The 17,722-nt window shown below is 37.8% G+C and overlaps 1 protein-coding gene across 2 annotated transcripts; it reads left to right on the top strand.

Moving 5' to 3' along the window:
- The first annotated feature begins 134 nt into the window (after nt 1-134).
- SPO11 (SPO11 initiator of meiotic double strand breaks) lies at nt 135-13,033 on the top strand. Of its 2 annotated transcripts, XM_060078783.1 has the most exons (13): nt 135-265; nt 2,095-2,208; nt 3,509-3,597; nt 4,084-4,150; nt 4,380-4,488; nt 4,833-4,916; nt 5,632-5,668; nt 5,961-6,070; nt 8,375-8,474; nt 8,890-8,927; nt 9,844-9,920; nt 12,098-12,209; nt 12,914-13,033. In XM_060078783.1, the coding sequence occupies exons 1-13, from the start codon at nt 135-137 to the stop codon at nt 13,031-13,033; spliced, it is 1,188 nt and encodes a 395-aa protein (XP_059934766.1). The 2 variants fall into 2 exon arrangements, with proteins under 2 accessions (XP_059934766.1, XP_059934767.1); XM_060078784.1 differs by lacking the exon at nt 2,095-2,208.
- Nucleotides 13,034-17,722: the final 4,689 nt, after the last annotated feature.

Genomic DNA, 17,722 nt, shown 5'->3' with positions numbered 1-17,722 from the left:
CAGTCAGCCCTCTCCAGAAACTGCGGGAAAGGAGCTCCATCTTTTCCTGGAAGTGCTCTGTGGGTGTGGGGAAGGGCGATATCCGGCCAAGTCAAGTTCCTGCTCTTGGACACTTTCACTGCCGGGCGGTCCTCATGGCCTTTGCACCCAGGGGTCCTGAGGCCTCGTTCTTCCAGGTTTTGGACCAGCACAGGGCTTCCCTGCTGGCCGCCCTGAGGAAAGGCAGCGGGGAGCCCGCTGGCGGGGGGACGCACCTGGCCACTAGGTATGAGGCCTCCTTCTGGGGCGTAGACACCGGGACTTAGCGAAAAGCTTCCTCAGCGCAGCCGGGCTTGAGGTGTTCTGTGGGGAAATGCTGGGCCCCCTTCCCGTCTCCCACTGTGGTAGCCACAGGGTGAAGCCTGTTGGGCCCGCCAACCCTGAACCCCGAGAAAGGCCCTTGTTTAGCGACCCCATTTCTCTGCTGTTAACTTATTTTGAACTCAGAAAGCCTGGTGACAGACCACCCTCCCCCCATGTCTTCTAGAATGTTCCCCTTCTAGAATGTTCCAGGAGCATCCCCACAGCTGGGTTCACGAGTTTCTTGAAATCCTAACAGATTGGGGGAGTTTAGGGCACAGTTTGGCCTTGTGTTTGTTTAAAAAAAAAAGTAAAAATTTAACTTTAGAAGTTTTCAGGCTTTTTTTTTTTGGAAGAGGGGAAAATCAATGTTGTGAGTTCTCAATAAGTGTGTTTTATCAAAATGAACAAGGAAGTCAACACATTTTAAATGGTTTCTAGTGAGACAATGGGATTTTTGACTTCGAAGTGAAGAGAATGTATACATCTTTAAATCGATTAAAGCAGTTAGAGGTTAGCTCAGAGTGCGGTGCTGATAAAATCAGTTATGCGATTCTCCAGCTGCCCAGCTTGGAGTTAACTACAGAAATTATGTTTACATTATTCACCACTTTTACTTAAAATGCTCTGTTGTTCTGCTTCCTTGATCTGCTTTTCCCATTTATCAGCAAACTTTTTCACTTAAACAAATTACTGCCTTTTACTTTTAAGCCCAAACCAACTATCAAAAAACCAAAAAGCTGGAAAAACCCACAAAAATTTTTTTACAAAAGGATTTAGTTTAAGAGAGAATTGAGAGTAAAGGAAAGAAAGGGATGGAAGTCCCATTTCAGATGTAAATCTGGTTGTTTTAAAGTTGGTCATAATGTTATCGTAACTTTTTTTTTCCAGGCTGGAAAAATGAGATATTTGAATCAGGTTTTGCGTCCTGCCATTAGAAAATATGGAATGTTTTAAAATTTATTTTCTGATACATGCATTTTCAATGAAAACTCTGATGTTTCTGTGGAAATTAGAACACTACATTTTGTGCATTTTCTAGATTTAATATGAGTTCCCTTCCTAGGCAATATTCTTACGGTGTTTATAACAGAATAACATTTTTTGAAGCTGATGGCTTGTGAAATTAAAAGTCAGCTGACAGAAAACTGGGCTAAGTCTTAATAATTTTCTGTGGTGTAGTAGTTGCCAAGTCCCTTTATGGTAGTGATTAAACTTTTTTCTTTTTGTGTCACTAAAATTCAAAAGGGCTGATTTATGGCATGAGATCAATTAAGGTAACGTGCTACAGCACGAAGGTTTTCTTTGGAAATATTTTCGCTTTGCATTTTGGGGAAATTAATTCAAAGCAAGTATTACATCAATTTTAATTAAAAGATTTATCAGTAGTATTTCAAGTCAATGAGTTTGTATTTAAAGTAGGTTGATACGAAGAGTAGATAAAAATATATTTATAAATTATATTGCCTAGTTATTAATTTAAAAGGGAGATATTACTTCAATTGGTAATTGAGAAGTAAAATTACAAGCAAATGAAATTTCTCTGTAATTCACCACTATAAATACAGTTGTTGTTTTAATGCATTACTGTTGTAAAAATTTAGTGGGAGAGAATATTATTGACATGTATCACCTAGTCTTAAAAAACAACCAATGAAACTAAAAATTACTTTAATATTGATCTGGGGAAATGTTACATACTGTAAAGGTCTAATTTAGAATTAAGACTGAATCATGGTGTATTTATTGTTTCAGTTCTGAGGTTCTTGCATCTATAGAAAATGTTATCCAAGACATAATCACAAGCTTGGCAAGAAATGAAGCACCTGCATTCACAATAGACAACAGATCAAGCTGGGAAAATATAAAGTGGGCATTTTGCATTTTTTACTTTTAAATGCAGTATGTGTGTCATTATTTGAGTTTGAGTTCGAGTTCTAGTTGGATTTAATTCTTTTTATTGCCTTTACCTTGCCAAAAAGATCTAAGGAAGTTTACAAAATACTTACCATACAGGCAGGTTTTATAAACTAGAAGTAGGTGTGAAAGATAAGGCAAAGGGAAAACAATGCTAGGAACAAAAAATGGAGCACCAAAAGGGGTTAGAATTCAAAATGCATATGATAAAGTCTCACAGTCCTGCTAAAAATAGGCTCCAGCCTTGGATCTAAGCTTTCTAGCACTCAAAAGGGCGAAATAGCGCCAGTGGAATTCTCATCTATACTGCAAAAGCAAACCACTTGCTCGGGGGAGCTACATCCAGTCCTGATACTGAGACCAAAATAAATGTATCCTGAACATAGAGCACATTTTGATGGCTCTTTCCCCTAGCAAATCTCCCCCTGCTGAGTCCTGTGTCCAAGAGGGTAAAATCAGCAAACAGCTTTATCAAAGTCCTGGAACCTAGTGACATAGTTTGCTTCTTTCAGATCGTCAACCTGTAGACACTTACCACTTAATAATGAAAAACACTACAAGAATAGTCTTCAATAAGAGTTACAGAAACAGAATTAAAGTAATTTTAAGGCTCTTTAGGCACCAAGTATTCTTTTATGATCAATGTAATTAATGTAACTGTAAACTTTTGAATCATATTTTGCAAGATGGATCTTGAAGAAGCTGTCATCTGGCCTATTTGCCTGGTGCCTTCTGCCACCTTTAGGACAGGCTTGGCAGTTCAATTTAACAGCCTAGTATAAATTGTTATTTCATTTACTGTAACTTGGGGGTAAATTAAAACATTTCAAAACTTATTATTAAATTGAGTAAAATTATTAAATAAACCAATCAATTAAATAAACCAATCAAGAAAATGAACAAAATGCTAATAAAATTGTGAAATATTTGGTAATAGTTCACATACCCTAAATATCTTCCTGAGAAAGAAATACGTACACACGCACACACATCATAATTAAAAGTATTTAATTCGTGTATTTTACACACTTGCTTTTAGTGCCTCTCTATGTTGCAAAGCTAATTACCTAATTACCACCTGGAATTATCTAAGCTTATAAACGAGGTTATCATAATATAATACATCAGTGCGTACATTGAGAAGAAATGGGGATTTAAATGATGTTCAGAAGAGGACATTAAGTGTATATTGTTTGGTGTTCAGAAGTTAATTCTTTTTTATTCTATCCCCTTGCTTTAAACAAAATGACAGGTTTGAAGATTCTGTGGGACTGCACATGGTATCTCATTGTACCACAAGAAAAATCAAAAGTGATTCAGCAAAATCAGTTAAAACTTTTGGTAAATTAATCTTTCTTAGCTTTCTGTAGTAAAATAAATAATTTTAGTTACCTTCTGGGTTATAGTTTTTCGTAGCTAAATAATTTTACGTGTTCTTTAATAGGCCACCCTGTACTTGAAATACATTTATAGAATTTTGCATTGTTAATAACCATGGAAGTAAAGTATTATTTCAAAAGAAATTTTCAAGATGCATGATTCAGTGGAAAAGTATTCTCTCAATTTTGCTGTACATAGAGCAATTAATTTTATCTGATTCTTCAGATAATTAACATTTAAATAATTAATATCTTCAGATAATAATTCTTCAGATAATTCAGATTCTTCAGGCAATTATTATTCTGTACTTAACACTTCTATTCTGGGAAGATAATTTTTGTAATATTGTGGAAAGTAACTGAGGACAGTTAAAATCCTTGATAGCAGTATGTTTTGAATTTGTAAGAAAAATGATGAGTAACTTGTTTATTGCATCTTATTTTCCAGCACTAATTCTTAAAATATTGTCCATGATTTATAAATTAGTACAGAGCAACACTTACGCAACCAAACGGTAAGTACATTGTTCTAATAAATTACTCTTTAAAATGCAGTGTGAGATTTAGTGGCATTAACTTTCGTTTTATGTTTTGAAAAGTTACATAAAACTAGGCTATGGGTAGTAAACTACTTTGCTTATATATTGCCTTCATCCAGTTAAAGCTTTCTTCAATTAATACTCCAATACTTATATTCAAAGAGAATATGGTTAATTAAAATATATATTTTTAAAATTTTCATAGAGACATATATTACACCGACAGCCAACTCTTTGGTAACCAGACTGTTGTGGACAATATTATCAATGATATTTCCTGTATGTTAAAAGTGCCGAGGAGAAGTCTGCATATAGTAAGTAGCATTTAATACAAAACATTTTAAGACAAAACATATAAAAATTGTAATAGAAGAATAAATGTAATCTGTGCCTTCTTTCCATATTTTTGATACTATGCTTTTCTCACTATGAATTTAAATAATCTATTCTCATTGTATTCTCTTGGATAAATGAACCAAAACAGATGAATTATCAAATATTTTTCATTGCTAAATGCTCTTACATATTTTCTCCTTTACTTCTTAAATTCCAGCCTGAGCCAAAATACATATAATTTAGCAGGTGAACATGAGAAGGGACTTAGAAGCATAAAGTAAACTCAAGAAAAAGGTTTCAGATATGTCTATTATTTTTTCAGTTATCTACATCAAAAGGTTTAATTGCCGGCAATTTAAGGTATATCGAGGAAGATGGCACCCAGGTGACTTGTGCATGTGCAACAGTAAGCATCAATGTTTTCACGTGTTTTAACTCCATTTCAGATCGTTTGTTTTTGAAATGCATTTTAGTTACTGCCTTGTTATGTAGTTTGGAGCTTAAGATTTTAAAATAAAATCGATGAATATGTATGTGCTGTACCGGGTTGTACATTACATCGTTTCAAAATATGCCACTTGTCAAATGTCATATTGAAAGAAACAAACATACACATTCCGTTTTAAAATGCACTGTTGTTTTCAGGTAGAGGGTGACCTGACCATTTTAGCATGGTTATTTATGTAATCTTCATAAAATTCTCTGGTTCTGAAATTAATGTTTGTTACTAAACTATTTGTTAGGCTTGGTACGTAGGAAGCCCACAGTACTGAACTAGCACAGAAGTTTGGAAAGGGCCAGCTCACCATTTTGGAAAGAGGAGAGTGACACCTATGAGATCCTGCATAAGGAAGTCTTTCCTTCATCAGTTTCTGCTTTTTAAGCCACATATCTATAAAATTTCCAAGAAATTCTCACCTTCTGGGAAGTAGTTTAGGTTATATGTCTGCTTTCTTACTGAAAAGTGAATCTGTGTCCTACTGTTTTCTTACTGAGGCATAGACCTCTGATAACAGGTGTATTTTTTTTAATGAAAATATAGGATTTTTGTGATAAATTTTTAAATGTCGTTAAACTTGCTATTTATTTAAAATAAAAACTGTCTTGTTTTGTTAACTTAGGCTGTTGCTGTGCCATCTAATATTCAAGGAATTCGGAGTATCCTTTGGGAAAACTATTTAAAACGTCTAGAATGTTCATTCATCCATGACTTTGATAAATCAAGCCTTCATAATGTGTAACCAGCAAGCCAAACCCTGTAGTGGTCAAGATGAGCACACCATGGTCCCTTTTTAAAGATCCTTTTAGGAGCTCACCATCTAGTAGGAGAGATAGATATCTAAATACTGTGTGTGAATAGATATCTGTTTACCTTCAAATATAACCGTTATTTAGTTAGTGGTTAAATTGAAATACTCGTGCCTTAAATTTATCAGCCTTAACTTCACAGATTTAATTACAGATGCAAAATTTCTATTAATTGTAGAAAAAGATGCGACATTTCAGCGGCTCCTAGATGACAATTTTTGCACCAAAATGTCTCCGTGCATCATGGTTACGGTATATTATCTACCTTTACCACAATTCCAAGACTAACATAACATAGTACATTGGTGATTGGTAAGACGGGTTTATAACATCATCCATAAGCTTGGACAGCATTCTGTTATCAATATGATGCATCCTTTGGGATTATAGAACAAGAGTTTCCAAGGTGTTTATTTAACCATCCTCAAATCTGACTGAAATCAAATAACGCCCCTCAGGAGGCATCCTGATGTAGTGTAAATATCAGGTGCTTACAAAAGTGGATTGGTGAGAAAGGAAATGACAAGGATTAGTGTGGCAGTATCATCTGTTAGACGGAGAAGAACATAACTGGATTTAGGGAGCCTGTCCAGAGGCTCTCAGGTGGTTGCCTGGGTGGAAGGATGCCAGGGGAATGATTAAGGAGAAAGGGCTTAAGCAAAGGGCATTTCCAAGGCAAATCCAAAAGGACGTGGTGACCATGGGATGAGGGGAAGGAGTCAAAATGACTCTGGTGTGTGGAACTTTACCATGATGTCACCATCGATACTACAGGACAACTGGCGGGAAGGCTCAGTTCTTCGTGGCAGAAAGATGTTGCATGTAGTTTTAGAAAAAAGAATTTGAGATGACAGCAGGGAATCCTAGTGGCCTCTGCCCAGTTTGAAGTGAGGGGAGAACAGTTGAGATGGAAAATGCAGACTGAGAGCTCATAAGTTAAAAAGGCACTACCTGAACCCCTGAAGTGATCTCTCAGTGGGGGTGTCCTGTGGCTCATGCTTTGGTCCAGTCCTTCTCTGCTTTCACACCTCCCTGGTGAGAGTGCATGCTTGCTGGGCTGATAGGAAGCCAAGCCACTACCGACAGAGAAAGCTGCCCGGGCCCCGGCCTCTGTTCAGCTGTTGGCGTTTGAATCACAGCTGGTATTAGCGCATCGGAGACGCAAGTAAAGCTCGGCCCTCTGTCACATTTCTTTTTCTACCTTGTCTTTCCTCTTGTAGGCTGCCTCCTAGTCCTTGCCTACCTACGCATTGGTGCTATCATGGTGTCCACTGATAATTGCTGTCATTGCTATGGTGAAACACCCACAAGCAGCTGATCTGTAGTAGCTGTCTCTGCAGAGGGGAGCTGAGAACCGAGGGCCAGGCTAGGAAGGAGCCTTTGGTACTCCTCTGTGGTCTCCTCTACCACATACATGTGTAGTCGTTCCCAAAGGAAAAAATTAAAATACACTAGCATTCACTAAGTGCTCATGATGTGCCAGGAGCTCTGCTGGGCACTGGATACAATAAGGGTTCCCATTTTAGTGCTGTTTTTCACATATCATCGTGTAAAGTCTCTCCAACCTTGTGAGGTAGGTATTATTATCATTCCCATTTTAACAGTAGGACAGTGGGACCCAGGAAGGTATTTTACCACAATCTTAAGGCTGGTCAAAACTAGGACTGGGTTTCAGGCAGTTCAGCTCCACATCACTCTAGTCCCATAACTGTGTGGCAGGCATATTTATCCCAATTTTATAAATAAAACCACAGCCTAAAGACACTAAGAAACCAACCCAACTTTACCCACTAATGATTGGCGGAGAGGGAGTTCAAACTCAGAGCGGTCGCGTGGAAAGCCCATTCTTCTCTCTGCTTGCTTCCTTCTCTGCTCCATGTTTCATTTGGTTTTCTGCTTTTTTCTCCGAACACCGTTGTAAAGCTCTTTAAATTACTTTTCCACATAATTATTGTTTTAATGACTTCATAATACTCTTCCACTACTTAGGTTTATTAAATTCTGAATGTAAGCCAGGTACTCTTTTAAATGCTTTATAATCATTAAATAATTTAATTCCTATAGTAATTTTATAAGGTGTTAAGAAGCCCCAACTTCAGAGAGTCTTCGTGACTCTTTCAGGTTCATGCTGCTAAGGAGTGGCAGGGTCAGATGCCAGCCCAGGCTGTCTGGCCCCAAAGCTGGTGCATATCAGCACCGTGCTCTGCAGCCTCTCCGTGTCCCTGTTGTGAGACATGTTGGCTATTTATCATAGTTTCTGTCCTGTTAAATAACCCTGCAGTGGACATCTTTATGTATGTCAGATTTTTCTTATCTCTGTTTCTGCTGAAATATTTCCTTAGGATTATTTTCTAGGACTGGGATAATTGTCAAAGGTATGAAGTTATGTGGGCTTTTTCACCCTGTTGTATATAGTGTACATTTTTTCACAGTCAAAACCAGTCTTCCATCACCTGAAATTTAAGGTGAGGGGATCTAACTTTTAAGTTATTAACAAAATAAGAATATAGTTTTATCAGTTTCATCCTACTAAATGACTTTAATACTTGCTTTTAGGGAAAGGGAGTACCTGATCTGAACACAAGACTTTTAGTCAAGAAGCTGTGGGATACATTTCACATTCCTATTTTCACTCTTGTAGATGCTGATCCACATGGTAATTTATTGTTGGGCTATTTGAAACAATAGTCATAATAAATCATATCTGTAGTTGTGTTTTTCTGCTCACTGAACACTTTCATAAAAGATTCTGGGACTTCCCTGACCATCCAGTGGTTAAGGCTCTGCACTTCCACTTCAGTGGGCACGGGTTCAATCCCTGATCGGGGAACTAAGATCCCACATGCTGTGCAGCATGGCCGAAAAAAAAATTTAAAAGAATATGATTAGTAGATTAAAATGAATGACTGTAATCATTTGGGGCAACTTATCGCTGTTTTTACTGTATTAAACTGAACCATAAATTTTCCATTGGTAATGTCCACAAAAATAAAAATTGCAGATGTTAAGTATAATTATCTAGCCTATAATATGCAAGAAGACTAATTTTAAAGTTAACTTTCTTTTAACAGGCATAGAAATAATGTGTATCTATAAGTATGGATCTATGGTAAGTATAGAAAAATATTTTTCCTTTTTCACTATTGAGATATTTTATATTCACTGAAGTGACTTCTGCATTTACTTATCAGCCCCTAGTAAGCTAAGGGCCCCCAAAATGTACCAGGGAAGCTACTGTCCTAGTCTAGGGCCAGTCTATTTCAGACCTGTGATTCCAGCTTCCAACATGACCAGTGTGACTGCCGATGACAGAGTGGGATTACCTGGGGGCAAGAGACATTAATTATCCTCCATTTTCCTGGCCTGCTGAAGTAACTGTGGGCCCTCAGCATAGCAACATTGATCACCAGTTATACCCTGAAAATTATATATAGCCTTGAATTCTGACTTTTCCAATTCCAACTATAAGGAGAAATGAGAAGATCACCAAACTTCACCACCAGAGACTGCAACTACCACACATCAATGGTTGTCAAAAATGTGGTCCTGGACATCAGCATCACCTGGGAACTTGTTAGAAATGCAAATCTCAATCCCCATCCAGACCTCCTGAGTCTGGATTTCCAAGGGTGGGCCCTCCAAGTGGTTCTGACACGTGGTGAAGTTTGGGAACCATTGGTGTACACCTTGAGTGTCCTGATGTATAAGTTTATAGCAGATGAAAAGGATGGTGGAGCAAGGTGTTAAGGTATGGGATCACGAACAACAGTAAATGCAGGTCAGAGGGGTCATCTGTAGTTTTACTTTATAGAAAACCAATACAGAAATACTACAGAGCAGTTTTAAAACCTCCACTGAAAGTCAAGTTTAGCTAAGCCCCTGGTGATTTTCTTCACTTCTGTGGTCTCTGGGGGTGTGAAGTCTTCAGCACTGGTCCTTCCTAATAAGTTAAAAAATTTGCTGCAAAAACCAGTATGCTAGTTCTCTGCATACCTTAGCTAATATACTTCTGCTCTTTATTTTAGGCTATGTCTTTTGAAGCCCATAATCTCACAGTTCCAGCTATTCGATGGCTTGGTCTCCTCCCATCTGATATCAAAAGGTTAGGCGTTTAGCAGAAGTAGGATATTTAAAATGATGATTCATTGTAATATGTAACACTCAGCCTAAAAAGTCACTACCAGGGAAAGCACTTAACGGTTTTTACTTCTTGTGTTCACAATGACTCGGGATTATATAATTATGAATTACATTTATCCATGTTTCTGTTTCAACTACTAAAATACTTAAATATATTTGGTTAATTGAACCTTTAGCTAGCTAGAAGACATTTTTTGTTTTACCTTTATGGTTAAAGTGTTTAGTAATTTTTTTTATACTTAGAAAGTATGAAGACATTGAATCTAGTTAAATGGTAATCATTGACAACACCATTTGCCATATGAATTAACTTTATCATAGATTTAAAATTTTAACTTCATTTAAAAATCTCATTTTAAGATTAAAGTTGGGAAATCTAAATTTTGTCATTTTTAATATATATATGTTCATTATAGCAAAAGTATCATTAAGTAACAAGATAAAAGTCACCTACAGATGAACAGCTTTACCCTTGTTGATTATTTGCTGTGCATTGCCATAACTTCTTCCAAAAGAATGGAGTCATACTCTATTTTGTAGTCTGCTTTTCTCACATAACACAATGTGATCGCTTTTCCTTATCAAGAAATACATTCCTAAGACCTCATTTGAATGTCTTCTTCTGCTGAGTTCCAATTCTGAGTGTTTATTCAGTCAGCCCCTTGCAGCTGAACGTTTAGGTGGTTTCCATGTCTCTGTTCCAATGGATAGTGCTTTGATGGGCCATCTTGTAACTAAATCTTTGCCCCGTATCCTTAATTAGTCCCATAGGCCGAATTCCCAGAATTGCTGGGTCAAAGGGTATGCACATTTTTAAGGCTTTGACTGCCCTCTGGATAGGTTAATTATTTTGTTTTCCCTGGAGAGTAAGAGCCCATCTGTCCTTCAGCATGAGACGTTATCACTTTATTCATCTCTGCTAATGTGATATTTTAAAATATTTTATTGTCTTAATTAGCCAGTGAGAATGAAATTAAATATTTATTGGATTTCTTTAAGCAGTGAGCAAACCGTGGTAACAGGTGCTTATTTTATAAATCTGGAATATGAACAGGTTTTGGGTAATCACTGCTTCTTACAAAATGAGGGCACCAGAGAAAACATTCAGTTTTTGATTTTTGAATGTTTACACTCTAATGAATCAAAGTTTTGTCAATTTAGTGTGTACGTCATGGTCAGAATCCCTTGGGGGTCATCTATTTGTAGGAATATCATTTCTAACACAACTTTAGGACAGAGGGTCTGATCATTGAGGTGGAAAACTTGAAGAAACTCTAGCTGCATCTCATAAGTTCCATCAGTTCCCTCAAAAGCCACTCTAAATAAATGTACAATCAAAGACAAAAGTGTGATAGCAACACAAACATGGCTTCAAGGGAAATCCTCTCGGCCCCCCTTTCAATCAAATTGTCATCCTACTCAGGAGCTGCCACTGGCAAATGGTCATAATTATGGGGACATTGAAAAAGACTGTTTGAAACTGGAGCTCTCCTGAGAAATCCAGGATTTGTGACTTCAAAAAGCAGTTTACAACATAAATCCTGGACCTCTCATGTTCTATTTTTAAAACACATACCAAGATAAAATTACAATCTACTTTTTAAAAGTGTAAAACTAAATAGATGTGTGCATGTCTGTGTGCATGCATGAATGCATAAGTGAAAATTGATAGACTAACTTCTTCGGCCCAGAAAATTCTCAATGAATTACGGAGAATTAAGTATTCAGTGGAACCTAAAATCCCACAGTGGATCTTGCTGCTGGCCACACATACTGGCGCTCACCGCTTCAAAACTGCGGTGCTCTGGGGGCTGCCTTGGTGTTGATACACATGATGTTAGTGTTCTTGGCATTTGTTTTATAACCAATGTCTGTCTTCCTGTCATCGTCCTGTGAGTGTGGCATGAAAGAAAACAACAACTTAAAACAGACTTCTGCTATGATCTTGAACATTTGCTGGTCTAAGACATGCCAGATCCCCCAAATTCTGTATTTAAAAGTGGATCTGTACTAATTTTCTCATCTTTTATTTCTGAGTCTCTTGAAATAGTATGATAAATAAAAATGAAATATATATGATCTTAAAGTTACAGGAGCACTTTGTTTTTACTGATTTTTTTCATCTATTTTTTTTTCCAGATTAAATATACCTAAAGGTACTTTAATTCCACTGACAAAACAGGACCAAATGAAACTTGACAGTATCCTGAAGAGACCTTATATTACTTGCCAACCATTTTGGAGAAAAGAAGTATGTTTCTTTTAAAAATTCAAATGTATGTTTTATTGCCTTTTACTTTAGCAGTGGCTATTTACATAATATTTTGGAACTATTCTTCTTGAATTTTTTTTTTTTTTTTTTTTTTTGCGGTACGCGGACCCCTCACTGCTGTGGCCTCTCCTGTTGCGGAGCACAGGCTCCGGACGCACAGGCTCAGGGGCCATGGCTCACGGGCCCAGCCGCTCCGCGGCACGTGGGATCCTCCCGGACCGGGGCACGAACCCGTGTCCCCTGCATCAGCAGGCGGACTCCCAACCACTGCGCCACCAGGGAAGCCCCTTCTTGCATTTTTATATAACCAACAACTAATGTGTGTGTTGTTCAGCCGTAAATGGTTGTAGAAACATTGAATTGTGAATGCTAATAGATAAGATCATCTGGGTGGAGCCGATCTAGTTTATCCTCATCATAGTTATATACCCATTGTCTATGGCTGTATCCTAGTTCATGGGGGAAAAAGGAGAGAAGGAAATTATAAAGCTCCCAGACCATTCCTAATTATTGAAGGAATCCATACTAATATTTGTAGCTGTAGCAGCTCCAGAATATTCTGGCTGACCTAAAGGTTATTGCCGACGGCTTTGGAGAATAAAACAAATCTAGATTTACCAGTTTGAGTTGACAGAACTGTAGCAAAGGACTCTGGTATGATTACATTTTACGTTTATTGACAGATGGAAATAATGGCAGACTCTAAAATGAAGGCAGAAATTCAAGCCTTGACCTTCCTATCATCCGATTATCTCTCCAGAGTGTACTTACCCAACAAATTAAAATTTGGAGGATGGATATAAAAACATATCAGCATATATCTTGTGATTGCAAGAGGCTTTTCATTAGTTTTGTTTTCAGCAGTGGATGCTATTGTGGAAAGAACATATGGTCTTAATAAAATAATTTCCGTCAATTGTATTTTTTGTCAAAAAAATGCTGCGCTCTAATTTTCTTCAGAAGGCTTTATTTTATCCTTCTCTGTAGAGACTAATTTCTATCCTATGTTCTAAAGTAAATCATAAAAGAATGTATGTTATTTTGACTTTTAAATTTTGTTTGGAAAAAAATGTTTACACATGTCATCAAAGTCTGCAGAAATATTTTATTTACCTTCTACAATACAAGTAATGTTAAAGCATGGAGTATCTTATTAGTAACAAAAATAATAATAACCTAACTTTGAGAGGTTGCAAATGAATGAGTGCCCAGCAGCTTCTTCTTAGTTATATTTCCTTTGTCTTCATAGTATAAGGGTCATACCTCATTCATCTACTGTGAAATTAGTAATGTTTATTATGAATAAATATTTAGATTGATGTAGTCCTCAGTGCTTTGTTTTGATTTTGAGCATACTTTTTAAAAATAATATACTTATTTGAAAAATTTCCCCAAGATTGTATCAGTTCTCACCCAAATTCAAGTCACCTGAATTCTTCTCTAGTCTAGGTTTAGAGAACAAAGAACTTGTTTTAAGATTAACAGAAACCTCAAGTTTTTTTTTTTTTTTTTTTTTTTGCGGTACGCGGGCCTCTCACTGTTGTGGCCTCTCCCGTTGCGGAGCACAGGCTCCGGACGCGCAGGCTCAGCAGCCATGGCTCATGGGCCCAGCCGCTCCGCGGCATGTGGGATCTTCCCAGACCGGGGCACGAACCCGTGTCCCCTGCATCGGCAGGCGGACTCCCAACCACCGCGCCACCAGGGAAGCCCCGCAACCTCAAGTTTTAATAAGGCCTTTCTATAACAGTAAAGATGTGATCTTTTCCTCTCATAAACTTATCTTAATTTTTCCAGAGATGAGTTTTATGATTTTATTCTGTACTTTTAATAAAGTTTTAACTGCACTGGAAAGCTTATTGTAATTGTAAGCAAGATTATGTATTTATAGGAGAAGTAAAGAAATGTTGGGTTAGCTTTTTTTTTCTTTTTTTTTTTTTTGCGGTACGCGGGCCTCTCTGCTGTGGCCTCTCCTGCTGCGGAGCACAGGATCCAGACGCGCAGGCTCGGCGGCCACGGCTCACGGGCCCAGCCGCTCTGCGACATGCGGGACCCTCCCGGACTGGGACACGAACCCGTATCCCCTGCATCGGCAGGCGGACTCCCAACCACTGCACCACCAGGGAAGCCCTGGGTTAGTTTTTTATTGAGATAAATATTAATAATAATAATGGATATTTCTGAGAACTTGTATGTGCCAATCACTGCTTACACCTTATCTTATTTAATTCTCCTGAGAAGAGCCTTGTCAGGTCAGTAGTTACACTTATAGTTTACAGGTGAGAACACTGAGGATGTTGCTTGTCCAAAGCCACACAGCCAGATGTAGCAGAATGGGGACAATAACACTATCTACCTCAAGAGCAGTGCCGGGTGCCGAATATTTGGGGCCCAGTGCAAAAGGTAAGTGTAGGGTCCCTTGTTCAAGAGTTATTAAGAATTTCAAGATGACAGCAGCCGAGAATTAAACCGAGCATGGGGCCCTTCTCAGCCTGGTGCCCAGTGTGACTGCACAGGTAGCACAGCCATGAAGCCAGCCCTGATCAAGAGGTAAATAAGGTCAAATATAATAATGAAAGAAAACACTTGTATAGCACTTATTATGTGCCAGGTATTTTTCTAGGTGCTTTACAAACATTAATTTCATTTTCACAGAAACCCTATGAGCTAGGCACCTTTCTTATCATCCCCATTTTACAGATGAAGAAACTAACATGCAGAGAGGTTAAGTAACTTTCCCAAGGTCACATAACTATCAAGCAGTGGAGCTGGGACCTAATCCCAGAGAGTCTGACTCCAGAGTTCATGCTGTAATCACGATACAGGTACATGTAAAGTGCTTCACGTTTGGCCGGGCAGGCACACCACTCAGGAGGGGTCTACAATTTCTATTGTTGGTGAGGTGTCAAATCAAGGCTCCCTGATATCAAGCCTGTGAGGTCAAGCTTGTTATGTTATATTCTCTAGTCACATCAGAACCAGGTATTTCATTCTGAGAACATTTTGGTAACTCTTAATTTGACTTACTTGCGAGACTATTGAAAATTCTAAAAACATTTTATAAGTCTCAAGTTTTTCTTTGAATTTATGCCATACTCCCTCCCTTACCAGCTAATAATCATTGAATTTTGACAAGTTTTGTAAAGGAGAAAAATACTAACTTAGAAATATATGGTTAAGCCACAAAATCTCTGGATTAGGATATACTGTCAAAATGGGAAAGAATTAAAAAATCTATAATAGTCATTAAAATTTGAAAATAAATTTGAAAAAGGCTTGCAGATACATTCAGTTTGGATAATTAAATTCATTTCAAGTTTGTATTTGGAAATTTACTTAAAATAATTTTCATTTATTTGGGAAACGAAAATGGGAGGAGAGCAAAATGCACTGAAGTTTGGCTTTGCTCCCCATCTTTATTAGATGCAGCTGAAAAGTTAATGTTAGTAGCTATTTGGGACCCAGCTAGAATTCTCATTCTTACGATTTGTTTCTAAAAAGTATTACTGTAAAATAGGCAGCTGTTTAAAATGGCAACCGACAACAGACATCCCCTCTACCATGTGTATTTATTATTTGTTTATTTTTTATAGCTCACTTTTATATTATTAGATTCAACACATAAAATAGTCAACTATAAAAGTTTCTAAATGCTTAATCTTATTTTCTGAATGTATCATGGACAGCTAACAATTTGAGGACAACACTGACTCCGTTAAATACACTTGGAGTAGCACTATTCTATGTCACATTTTGAGCCATTTCTTGAATGAGCTTTCTAAGAAGTCTCTCATAATGAGTTTTAACCTATATAGATCTCCCTTCCTCTGAATCTTTCTTTCTTTCTTTCGGCTACATTGGGTCTTCATTGCTGCGTGCGGGCTTTCTCTAGTTGCAACAAGCGGGGGCTACTCTCTGTTGCGGTGCTTGGGCTTCTCACTGCGGTGGCTTCTCTTGTTGCGGAGCACGGGCTCTAGGCGCGCGGGCTCAGTAGTTGTGGCTCGCGGGTTTAGTTGCTCCGTGGCACGTGGGATCTTCCTGGACCAGGGCTCGAACCTGTGTCCCCTGCATTGGCAGGCGGATTCTTAACCACTGCGCCACCAGGGAAGTCCCTGAATCTCTTCAGCATCTGCTAGTGTTGGAGGGTCTCCTGCAGAGGCGGGGGGTGGCTGTGTCTCACCGTGAGGACAAGGACACTGGCAGCAGAAGTTCTGGGAAGTACTCCTTGGCGTGAGCCCTCCCAGAGTCCACCATTAGCCCCACCAAAGAGCCCGGGTAGGCTCCAGTCTCTACCATCTGTATTTATTTTTAATATTTCCATAATTTTAGTCAAGAAAGAACATTTGGATTGGAGTCTGTTTATAATTAAAGTGAATAAAAACTGGTGCAACCAAAAGATGTTCAGAGAATCTTGGTTTTTTCCTTAAGGGCTCATAATCACCCTCGTAAAATAAAAGCTCTCGTAGTATCTCCAGGTTTCTGGGAAATGTAACCGTCATCACTGATGATGCTAATTGATTTCATAAGTCATGATTTCATGAAAAAAGAAACCCATATTGCACTTTCTACAAAATAGGCAAAAAACTCTCCAGGATTTCTATCTATAACTTCCCTTAATGAATGTCTCAGTTGAACTGTTTGATGTAGATACCTGTTCAGTGGTGCTGAAAAGAATAGATGCTGTAGAAGCTAAGCCACAAGTACATGTATACTAAACAGTATTTTCAACAGGATGTTTTTGTAGTAAACTATTGAGAAACATTACTTTTGTTTGGACTTCTGTTCACCATTTGAAGGTTATGTGTCCCAAGAAAATCTTGTAAAAACAAGCCAAGGTCTCCCTCTGCTGGCAGAAGCTCTACGTTCTCTCAAATCCTCCCACTGTTTTGGATGGACATTTCTTTAAAATATATTCGTCCCAAGAGGGAGGGGATATGGGGATATATGTATGCATATGGCTGATTCACTTTGTTGTACAACAGAAACTAACACAGTATTGTGAAGCAATTATACTCCAATAAAGATCTATTAAAAATATATATATATATTCAAGTCCTTGTTTTCAGGAATGGGGTAGAAGAGTCTGGGACACAACAAGAGGTTGGGGAAACCATGAGGATTTCTGTGTGAGTCTGAGCACTTCTAGACAGGAACCCATTTTGTATTACCATCTTTGGATGCCCCCAGTTCCTTGTAAAGCTACACTTAATGTGTGCTTTGTTGCAACCAAGCTATTTACAAAACCTTAAGACAACATATTAGGACTTTTTAATTAAAATAACAGAATTAAAGATCACTTCAAATGAAAAGGAACTGATACTAAAATTACAAACATTCAGTTTCTATTTACCTAGAAATGGAATATAAACTGTGTAGTCATTCATAAATACTCCCTTGTGTAAAAAACTGCAGAAGGGTATACTAATGTGAATAATAGCCATGACCAAAATTTAATTTAATTTTTTATTTTTAAAAATTTTCACCTAGACTTTTGG

Source organism: Mesoplodon densirostris, chromosome 16 (genome assembly GCF_025265405.1).
Source record: "Mesoplodon densirostris isolate mMesDen1 chromosome 16, mMesDen1 primary haplotype, whole genome shotgun sequence".
Classification (NCBI taxonomy): domain Eukaryota; kingdom Metazoa; phylum Chordata; class Mammalia; order Artiodactyla; family Ziphiidae; genus Mesoplodon; species Mesoplodon densirostris.
The sequence above is the reverse complement of the archived record's forward strand: the minus strand, read 5'-3'. Positions and strand labels throughout refer to the sequence as shown.

Bases quoted from the DNA above. Each gene is read 5' to 3' on its own strand.
- SPO11 (XM_060078783.1), top strand. From the start codon at position 135: ATGGCCTTTGCACCCAGGGGTCCTGAGGCCTCGTTCTTCCAGGTTTTG. The intron at 2,209-3,508 runs GTGGGCATTTTG...ACAAAATGACAG, and splicing joins TCAAGCTGGGAAAATATAAA to GTTTGAAGATTCTGTGGGAC. The intron at 5,669-5,960 runs GTATCCTTTGGG...TTAACTTCACAG, and splicing joins TAATATTCAAGGAATTCGGA to ATTTAATTACAGATGCAAAA.